The following is a 17,766-nucleotide window of genomic DNA, read 5'->3' as shown; positions in this document are numbered from 1 at the left end:
GGCCCTCTGACCGAGTCACAAAGCCCAAGTGAATCCCTTTAGGGGTATTAAACTGTCTGATAAATGAACAGTCTATTTGTCCTTAGAAGAGTCTTCAGTCCTGACTCTGGTCTCCTTTAAATGCAGCCCTTTGTTTGGGTTCCTAGCTCAGCCCTGGCCCTTTTGTGTGATTTATGCTGCTTTGCTTTTAGCCGATACGGGACCCCAGACCTGCCCACTACTCCAGTGGCAGGAGTAAGACCCTGCAGGTGACACTGCTCAGTACTCCTGACACCCTAATGAGCCAGCTAGGTTGCCTGATGGACTGCCATGCCTGACTGGCTGAGGAACCTCAGCATGAATAGCTCGCTGGCTGCTCAAAGCATGTGCCAACAGACTCTCTGCCTCCCTGTGCCCATCTCTTGTAAAGCCCTGCTCCTGCTCTGGTCCTCCACTGCTCCAGCCCAGATCCTGCCCTGCACCCAGCCTCGTTCCTATCCTGTCCCAGCCTTGCTCCTGCATTCTCTGACTCCTGGTAATCCTGTTCCAACCCTCGGTTCTGATTCCCAACACCCACTTTGTCTTGACCCTTGGCTCTGGCATTCGGACTCTGACTCCAGTTCTGAACTTTAGCCCTGCTTCCTGGTTCTGTCTCAACCCCTGGGTCCTGCCATCATACTCCAACCACTAGACCAGACTGCCTACAATCCGGTCTCCTGACATCCAGGTTCCAACCTAGGCACCCTAAAAACAGCAGCTATGCACTGCTCAATCTCAATTCATTGCTGATTCTTCCCTGGGCCTCTTCCTATCTAGCCCCTTTTTTCTTCACCCTTACTTCAGGGTTAAGGTTCTTGGGGCCTCTCTCTCCCTGCAAACCCAGCTAAGCAAAATGCAGCCAGAACAAACTGGCTATCCCTCAGGCTCCTGTGGCCAGAGAGGACCCTTTCTTGGCCCTCTGGTCCCAGCCAGGCACTAAGCTGCTAAGGCCCTGCAGTTCCTTTTATCTGAGCCTGCTGGGCTGTGATTGTCTGCTTCTATGAAGCCTCTTTAGGCGGGCCTGGAGGACTGCTTTCCTGGGGCAAGGTGCAATAGGACCGTGGGGCCTCCAGCAGGGGGCCTGGTACACCCCATCACACTGACCCCTCAAGTTAATGAGTCATGTGATGAAAAGGCTGGAAAGAATTAGTGAGAAAAGACACTTCAAGCAACTGGAGCATCAATAAGTGACAACCAAGTCAAGTTTATGCCAGAAGGGTCAATGCTGGATGCAATGTTTGCAGCCCACACATTGCAGGAGAAGTAGAGGGAGAAATACAAGAAATTTCATTTAGTTTGTGGACTTAGAGAAGGCTTCTTACAGAGTTCACAGAGACCTGAGTGATATGGCGGTGTCTGCATTTGCACATTCTGCTGGAGACATATGTTCAGACTATTATGGACATTTGCAAGGGTAGCACAACAGTAGCAAGAAGCAGTTGTGACTACAGTGAGCCGTTCACTGTGAAGGTAGGTCTCCATCAAGGATCAGTCCTAAATCTATTTCTATTCCTGATTGTAATTGACTCCTTCACACAAGGGGTTTGGGGAGAGGCTGTATGGAGCATGCTTTTCACCAATGCCATTATATTGTTCCATGAAGATAAATACAAACTGGAAAGAGATCTGGAAGAATGGAGGGCAGCAGTAGAAGAAAATAGTTTAACTAACAAAAGCTGGAATACATGTGATGCTTTATTAAGAGGGACAATGAGAAGCCAGGAAAACTAGATGGTATAGAGTTAAAGTGTGTGCAACAATTCAAATACCATAGTTCAGTGCTGAGCCATGATGGGAATGTTGATGCAGATGTTAGGAATCACGTGGAGAGTGCTTGGTGCAAGTGGAGGCATTTGACTTATTTTGCAATAAGAGTATGCTAAGTAAACTAAAGTGCAAGGTGTATAAGACATGATTAGGTCTGTCATGATGTATGGCTGGCCAATGAAGAATGCTGGCCAATGAAGAACATAAGAATATCCATACTAGGTCAGACCAATAGTCCATCTAGCCCAGTATCTTGTCTTCTGACAGTGACAGGTGCCAGATGCTTCAGAGAGAATGAGCACAACAGGGCTACTATCAAGTGATCCATCACCTGTCATCCAGTCCCAGCTTCCAGCAGTCAGAATTTTAGGGACACCGAGGTGGTGCCAGGGATAAGGGGTTTGGAGTGCGGGAGGGAGCTCTGGGCTGGGGCAGGGAGTTGGGATGCAGGGGGTCTAAGGGCTCTGGTTAGGGATGCAGACTCTGGGACCGAGAGCATTGGGTTGTGTCCCTGACTATCCTGGCTAATAGTTACTGATGGACCTATCCTGCATGAACGTATCTAATTCTTTTTTTGAACCCAGTTATACTTTTGACCATCCCTGGCAACAAGTTCTACAGGTTGACTGTGTATTATATGCAGAAATACTTCCTTATGTTTATTTTAAACTTGCTGTCCATTAATTTCATTGGGAGACCCCTGCTTCTTGTATTATGTGAAGGGCGTAAATAACACTTCCCTATTCACTTTCTCCACACCATTCATGATTTTATAGACCTCTATCATAACTCCTATTAGTAAGGCTAAGATTTTGTCACAGATATTTTTAGTAAAAGTCACGGACAGGTCACGGGCAATAAAGAAAAATTCACAGAAGCCCATGACCTGACTGTGACTTAAAAATATCCATTACAAAATGGGGAGCTGTGGAGTCCCCACACTGCCCGCAGTGGCTGGGTAGCTGTGGGGGCCCTGGCTCAGAGCTCTGAGTCCCCCACCGTCCACAGTTCAGAGCTGCGGGGTAGCCCCACCGCCTGTGGTCTCTCGGAGCTCCAGGGAGCCCCCACCACCCACGGTGGCCATGAGGTGCTCAGCTCAGAGCCCCCTTCTGCCCGTGGCAGTCAGGAGCTGTGGATTCCCACACTGCCCGCAGCTAGGGTTGCCCACTTTCTACTCACACAAAGCAGAACACCCTTGCCCCACCCTTCCTCTGAGGCCCCGCCCATTCCCTGCCCCTTCTCTGAGGCCCCACCCCCTACTCACTCCATTCCCCCCCCCCGTCACTTGCTCTTCCCACCCTCACTCACTCATTTTCACTGGGCTGGCTCAGGGGCTGGGGTGCAGAAGGGGGTGCGGGCTCTGGCTGGGGGTGCAGGTTCTGGGGTGGGGTGAGAAATGAGGGGTTCAGGATGTGGGAGGGGGCTCCAGGCTGGGGCAGAGTGTTGGGGTGCAGGGAGGTGAGGGCTCTGATGTGGGTCCAAGGATGCGGGATTAGAGGTGTAGAAGGCTGGGACCGAGGGGTTTGGAGTATGGGAGGGGGCTCCAGGCTGAGGCAGGGAGTTGGGATGCGGGGAGAGGGGGTTAGGGCTCTGGCTGGAGGTGTGGGTTCTGATGTGGTGCCAGGGATGAGGGATTTGAGGTGCAGGAGAGGGCTCCAGACAGGGGCTGAGGGGTTTGGAGTGCAGGAGGGAGCTCTGGGCTGGGGCAGGGAGTTGGGATGCCGGGGGTCTAAGGGCTCTGGCTGGGGGTGCAGACTCTGAGGTGGGGCTGGGACTGAGGAGTTTGGAGGGCGTGGGGGGAATCAGGGATGGGCAAGGGGTTGGGCTATGGGGGAGTGAGGGCTCCAGCTGGGAATGACGGGTTTGGGGTGTAGGAGGGTGCTCTGGGCTGGGGCAGGATCCCTTTTCAACCAGATATTCCGGTCAAAAACTGGACACCTGGACATCCTACCCGCAGCGGCTCACATTTCCTGGGGCCCCCGCAGTACCTGACCACCACAGATGGCAGGGAGACCCTTCAGCTCCCAGCCGCTGTCGGCTGAAGTCACGGAGGTTTCTGGAAGTCACAGATTCCGTGACTTCTGCGACCTCTATGACAAAATGATAGCCTTACCTATTAGTTGTCTCCTTTGTAGGATGAACAGTCCCCATCTTTTTAATCTCTCCTCATATGGAAGTTGTTCCATATTGTTGTTGCCCTTCTCTGGCAATTCTAATTATTTTATTTTTTCCAATTCTAATATATCTTTTCAAGATGGGGTGACCAGAAGTGTATGGAGTATTCAATGCTTGGGCGTACCATGGATTTATATAATGGCATTATGATATTTTCTGACTCATTATCTATCCTTTTCCTAATGATTTCAAACATTGTGTTAGCTTTTTTGTCTGCCGCTGCACTTTCAGTGGATGTTTTCAGAGAACTATCCACAATGACTCCAGGATCTTCCTTCAGTAGTAATAGCTAATTTAGACCCCATCATTTTGTATGTATAGTTGGGATCATGTTTTCCAATGTGTATTATTTTGCATTTTTCAATGTTCGGTTTAATCTGCCATTGTGTTGCCCAGTCACCAAGTTTTGTGAGATCCCTTTGTAACTCTTCACAGTCTGCTGTGGACTTAACTATTTTGTATCGTCTGCAAACATTGTCACCTCATTGTTTACTCATTTGCCAGATCATTCATGACTATGTTGAACAGTACTAGTCCCAGTACAAATCTTTGGGTGACCTTGCTATTTACCTCTCACCACTGTGAAAACTGACCATTTCTTTCCTATTTTTTGTTTCCTATCTCTTAACCAGTTATTGATCTATGAGAGGACCTTCCTTCTTATCCCAGGACTGCACAGTTTGCTTAAAAGCCTGTGTTGTCGGACCATTTCAAAGGCTTTCTGAAGTCTAAGTAAACTATATCCCCTGGCTCACTGTTCTCCACATGCTTGTTGATATGCTCAAAAAGTTCTAATAGATGGGTTAGGCATGACTCCCCTTTACAAAAGCATATCTGGTTCATCTATGTACCTGATAATTGTCTTCTTCACAATAGTTTCAACCAATTTGCCTGGTACTGAAGTTAGGTTTACCAGATTGAGATTGCCTATGAAGACATTTAAAAAAAATCAGCATTACATTAGCTATCATCTAATCTCCTGGTACAGAGTCTGATTTAAGTAACAGCTTACATACCACAGTTAGTAGTTCTGTACTTTCATATTTGAGTTCCTTCAGAACTCTTGAGTGAAAACATCTGGTCCTGGTGACTTATTACTGTTTATCAATTTGTTCCAATACCTCCTCTATTGACACCTCAATTTTGGAGAGTTCCTCAGATTTGTCACCTAAAAAGGATGGCTTAGGTGTGGGAGCCACCCTCACATCCTCTGCAGTGAGGACTGATGCAAAAAATGTGTTTAACTTCTCCACAGTGGCTTTGTCTTCCCTGAGTGCTTTTTAGTACTTTGATCATCAAGTGGTCCCACTGATTATTTGGCAGGCTTTCTGCTTCTGATGTCCTTAAAAAATGTTTGCAGTTAGTTTCTGTGTCTTTTGTTAGTTGCTCTTCAGATTCTTTTTTTGGCCTGCCTACTTATACTTTTACACTTGACTTGCCAGTGTTTATGCTCCTTTCTATTTTCCTCTGTAGGATTTAACTTCCTGTTTTTAAATGAAGTCTTTTTGCCTTTAACTGACTGTTTTCTCTGTTGTTTAGACATTGTGGCATTTTTTATCCTCTGACTGTTTTTTTAAATTTGGGGTTATACATTTAGTTTTGGGGTATACATGGTGTTTTAAAATAGTTTTGATGCAGCTTGCAGGCATTTCCATCTTGTGACTGTTCCTTTTAATGTCCGTTTAACTAGCTCTCTCATTTTTGTGTCGTTTCCCCTTTTTGAAGTTAAATGCTACTGTGGTGGGTTTCTTTGGTATCTTCCCCCAACAAGAATGTTAAATTTAATTACAATGTGGTTGCTATTACCGAGCAGTTCAGCTATATTCACCTCTTGGACCAGATCCTGTGCTTCACTTAGTACTAAATCAAGAATTGCCTCTCCCCTTGAGGATTCCAGGACTAGCTGCTCCAAGAAGTACTCATTAACGGTGTCTAAACATTTTATCTCTTCATCCTGTCCTGAGGTGACATGTAGCCAGTCAAATTAAGGGATATTGAAATTCCCCATTATTATTAGGTTTTCTGTGTTTATAATCTCCCTGAGCATTTCACAATCACCATCATCATCCTGTTCAGGTGGTCAGTAGTATATTCTTACTGCTATAGTTTAAGTAGGAAGACAGAAGAACAACGATGTTACACAGCTGAAATAAGAATGCTCAGGTGGATGCTGGGTAAGAGCTGACAGGCTACACAATGAAATCGTATGAGCCATGAAGTGGGTAGCACTATCATAGAAAAGTTGAGGGAGTTTTGACCTAGATGTCTGGGTTACATGAAATGATGAGACATGGGGTATGCTGGTGAGAGAGTATAAGATCTGGTTGTCATGGATCAAAGACCATGAGGAAGACCAAGAAAAATGTAGTTCTATATTCGTAAAGAGGACATGTTGGAAGATGCATTTGATAGGAATGCTTGGAGATAAAGAACAAGAGCCTCCAACTCCGACTAAGTGGGGCAAGGTGAAGGCAAAGAAGGAGGAGAAGTTGTTTTTGTTTAAGTATTATTGTTATTTGTTTCCAGTGTACCTAAAATGTACTGTTTGGCACAAACACAAAAAGAAGAACAGTTATTTCCCTGAGGACAAAACAAACATACAGAAAGAGGTACAGTGAATCAAATAGTAAGGCAGGAAGAGAACCGGGTGAGGATAGTATCACAAAAGCTCAGGGAAGGAAAATGTCAAGAAGGAGATGATTATGAATAGTGTCAAAAGCATTGGAGAGAACAAGGAGGATGAGGATGGAGTAGAGCCTGAGATTTTGACATTATTAAAATCCTTGAGTGTGAGCAATTTTGCTGGAGGGAGAAATTGATAACTAGCTGGGATGGGATGCAAGATGAAGCAGAAGGAAATTTAATTCAGGGCAACAAATGTAAATGGTGCAGTCTGTCAGTTGTGAGGTGAAAGAGGAAAGGAGGTTGGGCAATCATTAGATAGGCAGGTGGTGAGAAGTACAGATGCTTATGATGGATAAAGACCAGAACATACTTATATTGTGACGGAAAGTAGCTAGAGCACAGTGATAGGTTAAGGAAGAAGTATAGGAGGGGTGATAGTAAGGAAAGGTCGGAGTGGCGAGGAGATGGAGTTGCTGAGATTGGGAGAGAGAGTAGTCAGGAAAGGAAGAAGAGGGTAGTAGAAGGTGATGGGGCAAGTAAGAAGGAGGATAGAGATCATGGAGGACTGTGTCAATTTTCTGTTTGGTGAAATTGACAGCATCTTTCATGGAAAGAAAGGAGGGTGCAGAATGGGGGAAGATTTTAGGGAAGCCAAAGGTAAAAAATGAATGACAGGAATTGTGGGCGTGGGTGTCAATGAGAAAAAAATAGTATTGTTTGACCAGGACTGTGACAGAACTAAAAAAGAGAGAACAAATGTGATTGGAGTAAGACAGTGGGGTCATGATGCTTCATTCACAGGCTTTTGGTGACTTGGGAACAGGAAAGGAGGAAGCAAATTTTTGGAATGAGCCATGGCTGAGGTTTATTGGGATGGACTTTGTGTGGCAAAGGAGTCAAGTGTGTTGGAGACAGAGGAGGGGAGGGATAAGACAACTAAGTCTACTGATGTGATGGATGAGAATGCTGGTATCAGAGGGCCACTGCTTGAATCGAGGGCCTCCTGACCATTCAGAAGTTTTGATAATAGTAAATGTGTCACATTAGGTGTCCAGTTGCTGAGTTCTCATTTTAGCTGAGGGGGAACATCTGGGATTCTGTCACACGTACCTCATCGTCCTGCAGGTCCTCCTCTAGCTGGAGAACCTTTTTCAGAGCAGCAGCAACATATTTCTTCCTTTTCCACAGAAAATCCTGCTCCTCTGTGCACAAGTCAAACCCTAAGCGCACGTCTAGGTCTTCTGAGCTGGAGCACAGACCAGGAAAAAAAAACAGGCACATATATTGCATGTTGTTACTGATAGCCAATTTTAGAACTTACAGTGCAGTCAATCAACCATTTCCAAAAAGAGTCAATCTGACAGAAAAGTCTTTTCCACAGTCCTATATAGACAAACTGATGTAACATGAGCACGAGAGAGAGAGAGAAGCAAGAAAAAAAAGGGGGGGAAATTAATTCCTATAAGTAATTTCTGAAGGATCCTGCTATATTTTAGATATAAGCCAGTGGTTGTATTTAAAGCCCAATGCCTTTTTGAGAGCTGTAGTAGAATAAGCTTTGCTGACTGTAACTGATCAACTTTATATCTAAACAGCATCATGACAGATTATGGATTGTGCTGAACAGGATATTAACACAACAGGGCAAATACAGATATCAAACTGCTAACTCTGCCACTACTTCTATCTCATACATGAGTCTCATTAAACTGATAAAAATATTGGGTATAGAATATGCCGTGTTCTTTTTATATATAAAGTTCCAGCTTTCTATATAAATTAATTAAAGGTTGTGTGCTTTTAATTTGTTTGCACAAATTGTTGACATACAGTAAGCAAACTTTTTCTATAAACAGACAGGGAGAGAGCAGAATTCAGCTGACAAAATCATTAACATCCAAAGAGGATGGTGGATCTCTTACCAGTCTGTAGCCTTCACATACAAATCAAATTTTTTATCCTGAAAACCAAGAATACAAATACATTAAGTGCTATCACATTTTTAAGGTTTCCCCTCCCTTCAGCTTTTGAATGAGTTTTATCTTGTCCCTTTTCAGCAATGCAGACACCAACCTGAGATGCTATGTATATGGATTCAACACCACTAATTTATTTTCTGTAAAGCTGCTCAGTAATACTCAGCATTTTCCAGTGACTGTACCATTCTAAACAGATGAACACCTTGGCAGTACTAGCCAGTGTCTCCTCCCATGTGCCTGTGTGTGATGTAGTTTCATGGCTAGTTAGAATGCCCTCCTCCCAGACAGGAGGAGATGAGCGGCAGTGTCCCAAGACCTAGCACAGTGATTTATCATTAAGATCAGGATGGAGTGTTTCAAGTGTCACTCACAAAAGCCTGAAGAGGCAAGTACTGGTTGAGAACTGGTGGAATAAATGACAGTTCAAGGTGACTCGCTTGGCTAATCATGAAAATTTCATTATAGCTATTAGCTTTTGTAGAATCCAGGGTTTTTGTGAGTAGTAGTGTGTTTTCTTTTCGAAAGCTAAATTTTGGCTCTTAGCAACATCACGTAACTGTGGCCCTTTAATATGGGTTTACATAATCATAAAACCTATTGTTAATCACTATAAAATTTCAGAATCATAGAATAAATCAGGAGTTCCCAACTTCCCAGCCTTTTCAGGCAACTGCACACCAGTGTACTGGGCTGAGATCTCTGCTATATCAGCCATTGTCCTCCATCTTCCATTCACTTAGGCCCATGGCAATGAGTTTGGAATCTTGGAACTCCCAATTCCAGGTGCATAAATACAAGATTGTGTTCCGGAGCAACGGCTGCAATGATTGCGTTCCGGAGCACTATGGTTGCATGGCTACAACTGGAGCTCCACTGTCAGAGACAACAGAACATGTGGAGAGTCAATTGACCCCTGTGGGACAGACAGAGATCTGGCTCCCAAGATTCATGGAGGTGGGAAGGGGCCCTGCCTTTGAAATCAAATTTCCCTAACCCTCTTTCACCATAGGGATAATGCCAGAAAAACTCATTGAGGGGATTATCTTCATTCTCCTCCTCCTCTTATCCCATTTCCATCGTTTTTTCCAAGGAAGGAGGCAACCTAGGCCATTATTGTTACATTGGTAATATTCCAAATATGGATCAGTGTTTATTCCTAAGAGTTAACAATAGGCACTCACCTCTGCTATTGTTACTTTCTCTCCTGTGGGAAGTGAATTGAGAGCCACATTTGGTGAGTCCGCCTTTGTATTATAGGAACAGCTACACTGAAGAAATATATAGAAGTTTATATCACAAGGAGTAAAGTGAAGATAGATTAATGTTGCTATCTAATGCATGTGTTTCTTTAAAGTTACTACTAAATTTATTAAGGCCAATGATAACTTACAAAGGAGTAATATGGTTTCTGCTTTGGTAGAATAACATCCAATGCTGACTGCTTATACTTGACATAGTGAAACTTAGGGGGACATGAGGATCTAATGATGGGATCAGAGGCCAATGTAAGATCCTGGGTGTCTTCATGGGATCCTTTCACTGTGAGGGAGATGTCTTTCCCTAAAGGAATGAGGCAAAGCACACACAGAAGTTACTATTATTGGACTGGAAGCATAGCATAATAGGGGTATTAAAAAAACCCCACCTTCATTAAATTGATTAGAAGTTCTCTACACTGAACTCAAAGAGACCACATATTGAGCAATATTATTCTATTATAATATTTAGATAAATAGGGGTTGGGTAATCAAGGAAATTTTGGGGTAGGTAATTTACCCTAGAGATATTGACAGAAATTAGGATAAAATGAAGTTTCACGAGAAGGGGCTCAGATACATGGGGTTTCATGAGATATGGAAACCATTTATTTGCTTTTATTTTATCCCAATAGAGCAAATCTATACTAATGTACCATATGTAAGGCTACGATTTAGTCACAGGTATTTTTGATAAAAGTCATGGACAGGTCAGGGGCAATAAATAAATAAAACCCTAACGGCCTGTGACCTGTCCATGACTTTTACCAAAAATACCCCTGACTAAATCTCTACTTCTGGGGCCCTGCTGCTTCAGGGGCCCCTGCTGGGAGGACCTGCTCCAGTGCTGGAGGTTGACTGTCCCCCAGCCGCTGCTCCTGGGGACCGCTCTTTGGATGACCTCTGGGGCTGCTTCAGCCACCCTAGGAATGCTGCTGCTCAAGGGTTCCCAGGGAACCCCCAGGACTGCTGCTCAGGTTCTTTTCAAAGCCAGCCACACCAGCCGCTGTTCCAGTGGGCCTTGGAGCCACTGCCTGAGCAGCGGCCGTTGCAGCTGACCCTGGGTCCCTCCAGCAGCAGCTGGTGCGGCTGGCCATGGGGCAGCCCCCAGGACCACTATTCAGATGTTCCCTGGGGCTGCCCCCAGGACCACTGCTTGGGCAGTCCGTGGGACCAGCCTCACCAGCTGCTGCTCAGGCAGGTCCCTGGAGCCAGCTGCCCAGGGCCTCCCAAGCAGGGGCCTGTGCAGCTGGCCCCAGGGACTGCTGGAGCAGCTTGGCCCAGGTCACTCCAGCAGCAGCCAGTATGGCTGGCTGTGGGGTGCCAGAGCAGCAGCCCTGGGGCCAGCTGGCCAGGTGGCCCTGAAGTCAGCCACACCAGCTTGTGAGGAAGTCATGGAGGTTGCGGAAAGTCACAGAATCCGTGACTTCCGTGACCTCTGTGAAAGAATTGTAGCCTTAATCATATGCGATAATCACTAATAGTACTAAAAAAGGTCTGGTTCCATGAATGAATGGAGCAATTTATCTAGGTATGTCTGTTGTAGCTTTAGTTCCTTTATAAATAAAAGGTTTGTATTACTACACTTTGCCTTATAATTCTTTAAGGGCTGTTATTTCCATAGCAACACAACTGTTTGACTGAGGTGACCTTGTAGTTAAGGATCTCAGTAAATCTCAGTTCAGTTCTGAGTTGTGCCACAGAATTCTTGTGTGACCTTGGGTAAGTCACTTAATCTCTCTGTGCCTCATTTCCTGAGCTGTAAGATGGGAATCACAATCCTTCCTTTGACCTGTCCACTGTGACTGTAAACTCTTCATTGCAAGCTATCTCTTACTATAGTCTTATATAGACATGGGGGGAAAGAGGTGGTTGTTGTTTTAAAAAACCCAGCCTATTAGCTAAAACACCACATTTTTAAACAGTACTTAAAACTAAGTATAGACAGGATTTCACATCTTTAAAAATGGTCATGATCAGCCCCAGGGCCAAAGGAATTTAGGTTCTAGGTGTCAAAGGGAGTTAGGGGCCTGAATACCTTTGAGCATCTGAGCCTAAGTGCTTAATGGGCTTTAGAAATATGTTAATTAAAATGTCTTAACTAACAAGTGTTTTTAAACAAGCCTTTTCCCTAGTTTAGACAGGTGTGTTTGTTTAATGCCTAGCATAATGGGGCACCCCAGTGCTAATACAATATAAAAATGAACAATAAATTTTAGACTAAATCTGTAAAAAGGCTTCTAAAGGAGACATTATGAGGTAACATACTGGAAGTTTTCACTGATTTTGTAATATGTTTTTTAAATAAACAAACAAAGGAAAGAATATGTAAAAATAATATTACATAACACCATGCTTGAGATTTTAATCACAGAAAGGTCAGACAATTCTAGTTATAAAATCAATATTAATTCTACACACTTGAATATTTGCCCTAGATAGATTTCTCTCTCATTAAATTAATACCACACTGGACAATATGATTCAATATTTGGAAAACAGTTCAACACAATGTAATGCAAAGAAATTGTACTCTTTTCTCTATGTTGTATTCTGAGTTATTTCCCTTAAGCTGTGTAATCATTTAATGAAAAGCCTTTTGTAATGGACATCAGCTCACACAAGTGAACAAAATGAAGGTTACTGTCAGAATCATAACTCTAACCCTTGTGTGATTAAAATCTCAGCTTTAGTGTTACTTTAAAGGAGTTCACTATATAGATGTATGTGATGCAGTGCATGTAACCGATAACGGATTATTCATTTTAAAATTGGTGTTAAGAAAGTTGTATCATGTGGAAATATTATTTTATTCCATTTATTTATTTTAATGATTCATAGAATGGCCAATCATCATAGTAGAATCAATATCTGTTTACTTCTAGCCAGTTAATGAAGCAACAATCTCACGTGATGAAGGCTTCCTTTTCTTTTCCCTCTTCTTCTCATCCACCTGGACTTCCAAACAGCAGACTTTGCGAGACTGTAACCGAGAAGAACAATAAAATAACTCATGATGGAGAATATTATGGTCTGAGGTTCTACTTCCCATCTTAGTATATTACTGTTGATGGACAGATCGAATGCTTCGTAGGCAACATGCTCAGCCCGTAGGAAAACCAAATGTTCTACAATGACCTTGCTATCCGATTATGAATGAAACTGAATAACTGTAGGGAGTCATATGTAGTCATCAGCTGTAAGAAAGGATGGGTGGTTGTGACTTACAACACAGCTTCTCTGAAAAGTGTCAGGCAGGCCAAACTAACAGCATTCTCAGGATACAGAGAGGGGCACAAAGGACTAATTCAGGAGAAAAAATCATAATGAGAGAAAGCTACTAAGAACCGTATCACTGGCAAGCAAAGCCCTTGTGGGAAGTGTTATTGTTAAGTGCCAGTAATTTGGGGGAATGGTATAGGAACAGAGACTATGGGGAAGCAAATTGTTCCTCCACCATTTCATACAGTGTCAGAGGATGGGACTGAATAATAATGTATGTGGGGGAGCTCATAGCTTTACAGAGATCAGTACCTCCCACTGCAGGCAATAAGGTGAGAATGCTGGCTGTGAGGCAACTCACCACTATACCACTCCCAATTTTTGCCAGAAGGAATCACTTTGCAATATCGTAGGAGTGCTGGCTTGGCGGCTCTCGCAGCTGCTCCAATCATAGCTCTCCAAACGTGACACATGGGAGGAGATGGGTGTGAGTCAGATGACTAAGAGGGAAATCACATCTATATTCAGTCTCAGCCTCTCGCTGCAGGAGTGTGCCTTGGCCTGCTGACTGCGAAGCAGCACACAGTTTCTCTAGTCCCACCGCTGGTTGCCAATCCTCCAGGATTGTCCTGGAGCCTCCAGCAATTAAAGATTAATCTTTAATTAAAGATTATGTCATGTGATGAAGCCTCCAGGAATACGTCCAATCAAAATTGGCAACCCTCATCTCACCTGCATTATGAGTACTGCTACAGGACAGGGATGATAACAGAACATAAAAATTACCACTAGAACTCCATTAGTCACGATGGTTTCGGAGGGATCTGAACTAGAAACAAAATGAAAAGTGCATATTTAGTAATGGGTGCAATATAATTTAATGAGACACTTTTCTCCCAACTGTTATCTGGCTTATCTTAGTTCTGTGCAAAATTATGGAAGTGCTGTGTCTGAACAAAGGATAATTCTAGAAGCCTCATGGTGCAAGTCTCCATATAGTGTTTTGCCATGGCACAACCACTAAAGCTCATGCCATTCTAGTCATCAAGTTCAGCTAACAAATATTTTCTACTGGGCCACACCATGTGATTGTTTTCTGACATTCACTAAAGTGAGATTACAATTGGCTTCATTGGATCAAGATTCTAAATGTAAAAGAAGTATTGCAGACAAAACAGATCCCATTATACCATTAAGAGGACAGTATTGCCCCATTTATCTCAAAGACAAACTATGAAGCTAAAATGAAATTTGAGTTAATACCAGATACAGGTGAAGACTGTCCCACTAATCACGTCTTAATGGGTATTCAGCACAGAAAAAACTTAACTAGCTTTTTAATAATTCTTACTCCTCTGTGAAATTCTCCTGCCTGTCCATGATTCACTGATGATTCTCCCAGAATGCACTATTCTTTGATATTACAGATACCATAAATCTCATTGTAAACTATGCTTATTAATAGTAGTGTCAAAGAATGATGCATTCTGGGCCAATGAAATGGATTCATTCATTAGTCTCTGAATTGTTGCTTCTGTCCCTTACAGATTCTATAGCATTTGGCTTTTACTTACATATTCTCCAGTCTGAATTCCACCTCCAGCTCCTCCTTTCTCTGAAGAAAGAAAGTTAATGTGATTATTATAACATAGGATCTCAAGCTGTGTCCCATGCACTACTAGTGACCTATGGAGCACTTAGTGGTGGTCCATGGATACCTGTCAGTTCACTTGGTGCTGGCTTCTCCTCCTCACTTCTAGCTGCTTTTACACAAGCACTAAGGCTCTTTATTGCTAAGAAGGGCCTGGATGTCTGTAAAAGCAGCTGTGAACAAAGAAGAGGTGTTGGTGTGCCTTCCTCTACCGGGAGCTGCTGTTACCTAATAGGGGTGGGCGGAATGAGATGCTGTCTGGGATCACTGCCACCAGTAGGACTGGAGTTGCAACCCATCAGTGGGAGAGGAGCTAGAGGCTGTCAATATGAGGAAGTCTTCTAGTATATATCTACACTGCAGCTGGGAGGTGTGATTTCCAGTGTGGGTAGACAGACTCACACTATCTTGAGCTGAGCTAGCATGCTAAACATAGCAGTGTGGATGTCACAGGCTGGGCTACAAGCCTCCCTGCCCCCCAGGTCTGAGCTTGGCTGGCTAGCTCAAACTGCTGCCAATGCTACAACTTCCACATGGCTATATTTAGTATGCTAGCTTCAGCTGAGCTAGCATGAGCCTGTCTTCCTGCAATGGGAATCACACCTCCCAGCTGCAGTGTAGACAGACTGCTAGTAGGGGAGGAGATTGAGGGTATGTCTACACTTCAAACAGGGGGAAGGGGGATGTGATTCCCAGCTCGAGGAGACGTACTCTCATTAGCTCTGACTGAGCTAGTGTGCTAAAAATAGAGTGTAGCTTTGGCCTGGCCAAGACACTACGTACATATGTAGAGCAGTTAGCCCCTCATGTATGATGATCAATGGAGTGGAGTCAGATGGCCATGTTCCCTGAAGGGACTACTCTTGAGAGGACAAAAGGAAAGGAGGTCATGCTAGGAATTAGGCTGAAAGCAACTCAGTCACATGGATAAAGCAGTCCAAAGTGTTTAATAAAGGCTTGTTCAACTTAACCTGCATTCAGCTACACTCATTGCACAATGAGATATTTCCCGTTGCTTGTGCTGCTGCAGGTACACTCTCTTTTTAGTGCACTAGCTCAAACAGAGCTGGGAATGACACCCCCAGCTTGAAGTGTAGACATCCCTTAGAAACATGCAGGGAAACAGTAGAAGAGGAGGACCAGGTCACTTGGCAATATGCCCAGGGCAGCAGAGTAGAAGGAAATCTGGAATGAGGGCAGCATAGATGGGGCCTGGAGAAGAAGGGGATCAGCTGGCAGGAAACAATGTCCAAAGGAGTGGGAGGATCAGATGGGAAGAGAGGAGATGAATAACTGAAGAGTGAAAGGATTCTGTGTGATTAATATAGTCTTTTAAAAAGGACAATACACTTATCACATTAAAGACAGCTAAAAACATACCTACATTCTTTCCAACTATTACTTTTGCATATAAGCAATTGTTGTAGCTCTCTCAGGCGTGTTTTGGGATCACAAATGGGATGATGACTGAGATGTTGGGAGGCGAATGTGACAATCTCTCCAATAGATTTGGTCCATGATATGAAAAACGTTAAGAACCCCTGAACATGATAATGCTTCCCGTTCAGAAAAGTCCTGTTGCGTGTATAAACCTGACCCCATACAGAAAGTGCTGTTGCAAAGTCATCTTTAATTTTTTGCAGCAGATGCAGCTTATTTAATCTTTTCAAGTCTTCAAAAAAAACCACCGTACCTGACATTATTTTGCAACACAGGAGCTGTTCTCACTGTTTGTGTCCGTGTGGGGATACTTTATATAAATAGTATAGTCCTAGGCCCCTGTTGCTTTGACCTCTTGGGGCATTGTGAAAAGTACACAGAGATTCTTCACAAAAACATCCGAAGGATATTCTCCTCTCTCCTACCTAGCCAATACTCTTTACCTTAGCACTGATAGTACCAATGCCAGTGAGGTGGCTTGGACATAAGATACCTGATAAATCTCTTGATACCAAGCTTTCCTGTTAATTGCCCCTTCACACCAGTGGTATATTACATTGCAATTGATCACTTAGGAAACTTGTTAAAAAAAGACACAACTTTCCAGACGTGACTTTAAATAAGAATTTATACAGCTAGTTGTCAATTTAAGTAATCAGCTGTGCAATTTACCTCATAATTGCTGGGTTGGTGCCAACAAGTAGTGACAGAGAACTTTGCATGATACCCATTGGAGGGAAGAATAATCTCCACTAGGGTCATCTTTGGCGGCAAACTCACTGAAGAGACTGCTTTGCAAAGAGCATCCCACTTCCGCCAGCCTCCGTTGCCCAAGAGCATGGAGGCAAAACTCTTCAGTATAATGGAGGAAGTGCCAGCAAAGAGGCCTTTCCAGAGGGTTAGAATGACAGACTACTAGGGTGGGCAATCCAATATGCAGGAAGGAAAACAGTAATACATTACAAATAGTAAAAAGAAAAGGAGTACTTGTGGCACCTTAGAGACTAACAAATTTATTAGAGCATAAGCTTTCGTGAGCTACAGCTCACTTCATCGGATGCATTTGGTGGAAAAAGCAGAGGAGAGATTTATATACACACACACACACACACACACACACACACACAGAGAACATGAAACAATGGGTTTATCATACACACTGTAAGGAGAGTGATCACTTAAGATAAGCCATCACCAGCAGCAGGGGGGGGGAAGGAGGAAAACCTTTCATGGTGACAAGCAAGGTAGGCTAATTCCAGCAGTTAACAAGAATATCAGAGGAACAGTGGGGGGTGGGGTGGGAGGGAGAAATACCATGGGGAAATAGTTTTACTTTGTGTAATGACTCATCCATTCCCAGTCTCTATTCAAGCCTAAGTTAATTGTATCCAGTTTGCAAATTAACAACAGAACGCCACTAGCCATCACCTTCAGCCCCCAACTAAAACCTCTCCAACGCATCATCAAGGATCTACAACCTATCCTGAAGGACGAGCCATCATTCTCACAGATCCTGGGAAACAGACCAGTCCTTGCTTACAGACAGCCCCCCAATCTGAAGCAAATACTCACCAGCAACCACACACCACACAACAGAACCACTAACCCAGGAACCTATCCTTGCAACAAAGCC

At 43.8% G+C, this 17,766-nt stretch overlaps 1 protein-coding gene across 1 annotated transcript in view; it reads right to left on the bottom strand.

The window, feature by feature from the left end:
- Positions 1 to 17,766, bottom strand: part of LOC119857233 (cytosolic phospholipase A2 epsilon-like) — a 43,652-nt gene that overhangs the window by 14,465 nt on the left and 11,421 nt on the right. Inside the window, exons 6-12 of the mRNA XM_038405874.2 lie at positions 14,617 to 14,657; positions 13,829 to 13,871; positions 12,731 to 12,803; positions 9,955 to 10,124; positions 9,746 to 9,832; positions 8,508 to 8,545; positions 7,696 to 7,831 (exon numbers count right to left, since the gene is read on the bottom strand). Coding sequence (XP_038261802.1) covers positions 7,696 to 7,831; positions 8,508 to 8,545; positions 9,746 to 9,832; positions 9,955 to 10,124; positions 12,731 to 12,803; positions 13,829 to 13,871; positions 14,617 to 14,657 — 588 coding nt within the window. The remainder of the gene's footprint in view (positions 1 to 7,695; positions 7,832 to 8,507; positions 8,546 to 9,745; positions 9,833 to 9,954; positions 10,125 to 12,730; positions 12,804 to 13,828; positions 13,872 to 14,616; positions 14,658 to 17,766) is intronic.

This window comes from Dermochelys coriacea, chromosome 6, assembly GCF_009764565.3.
Source record: "Dermochelys coriacea isolate rDerCor1 chromosome 6, rDerCor1.pri.v4, whole genome shotgun sequence".
In the NCBI taxonomy this organism is placed as follows: Eukaryota; Metazoa; Chordata; order Testudines; family Dermochelyidae; genus Dermochelys; species Dermochelys coriacea.
The sequence above is the reverse complement of the archived record's forward strand: the minus strand, read 5'-3'. Positions and strand labels throughout refer to the sequence as shown.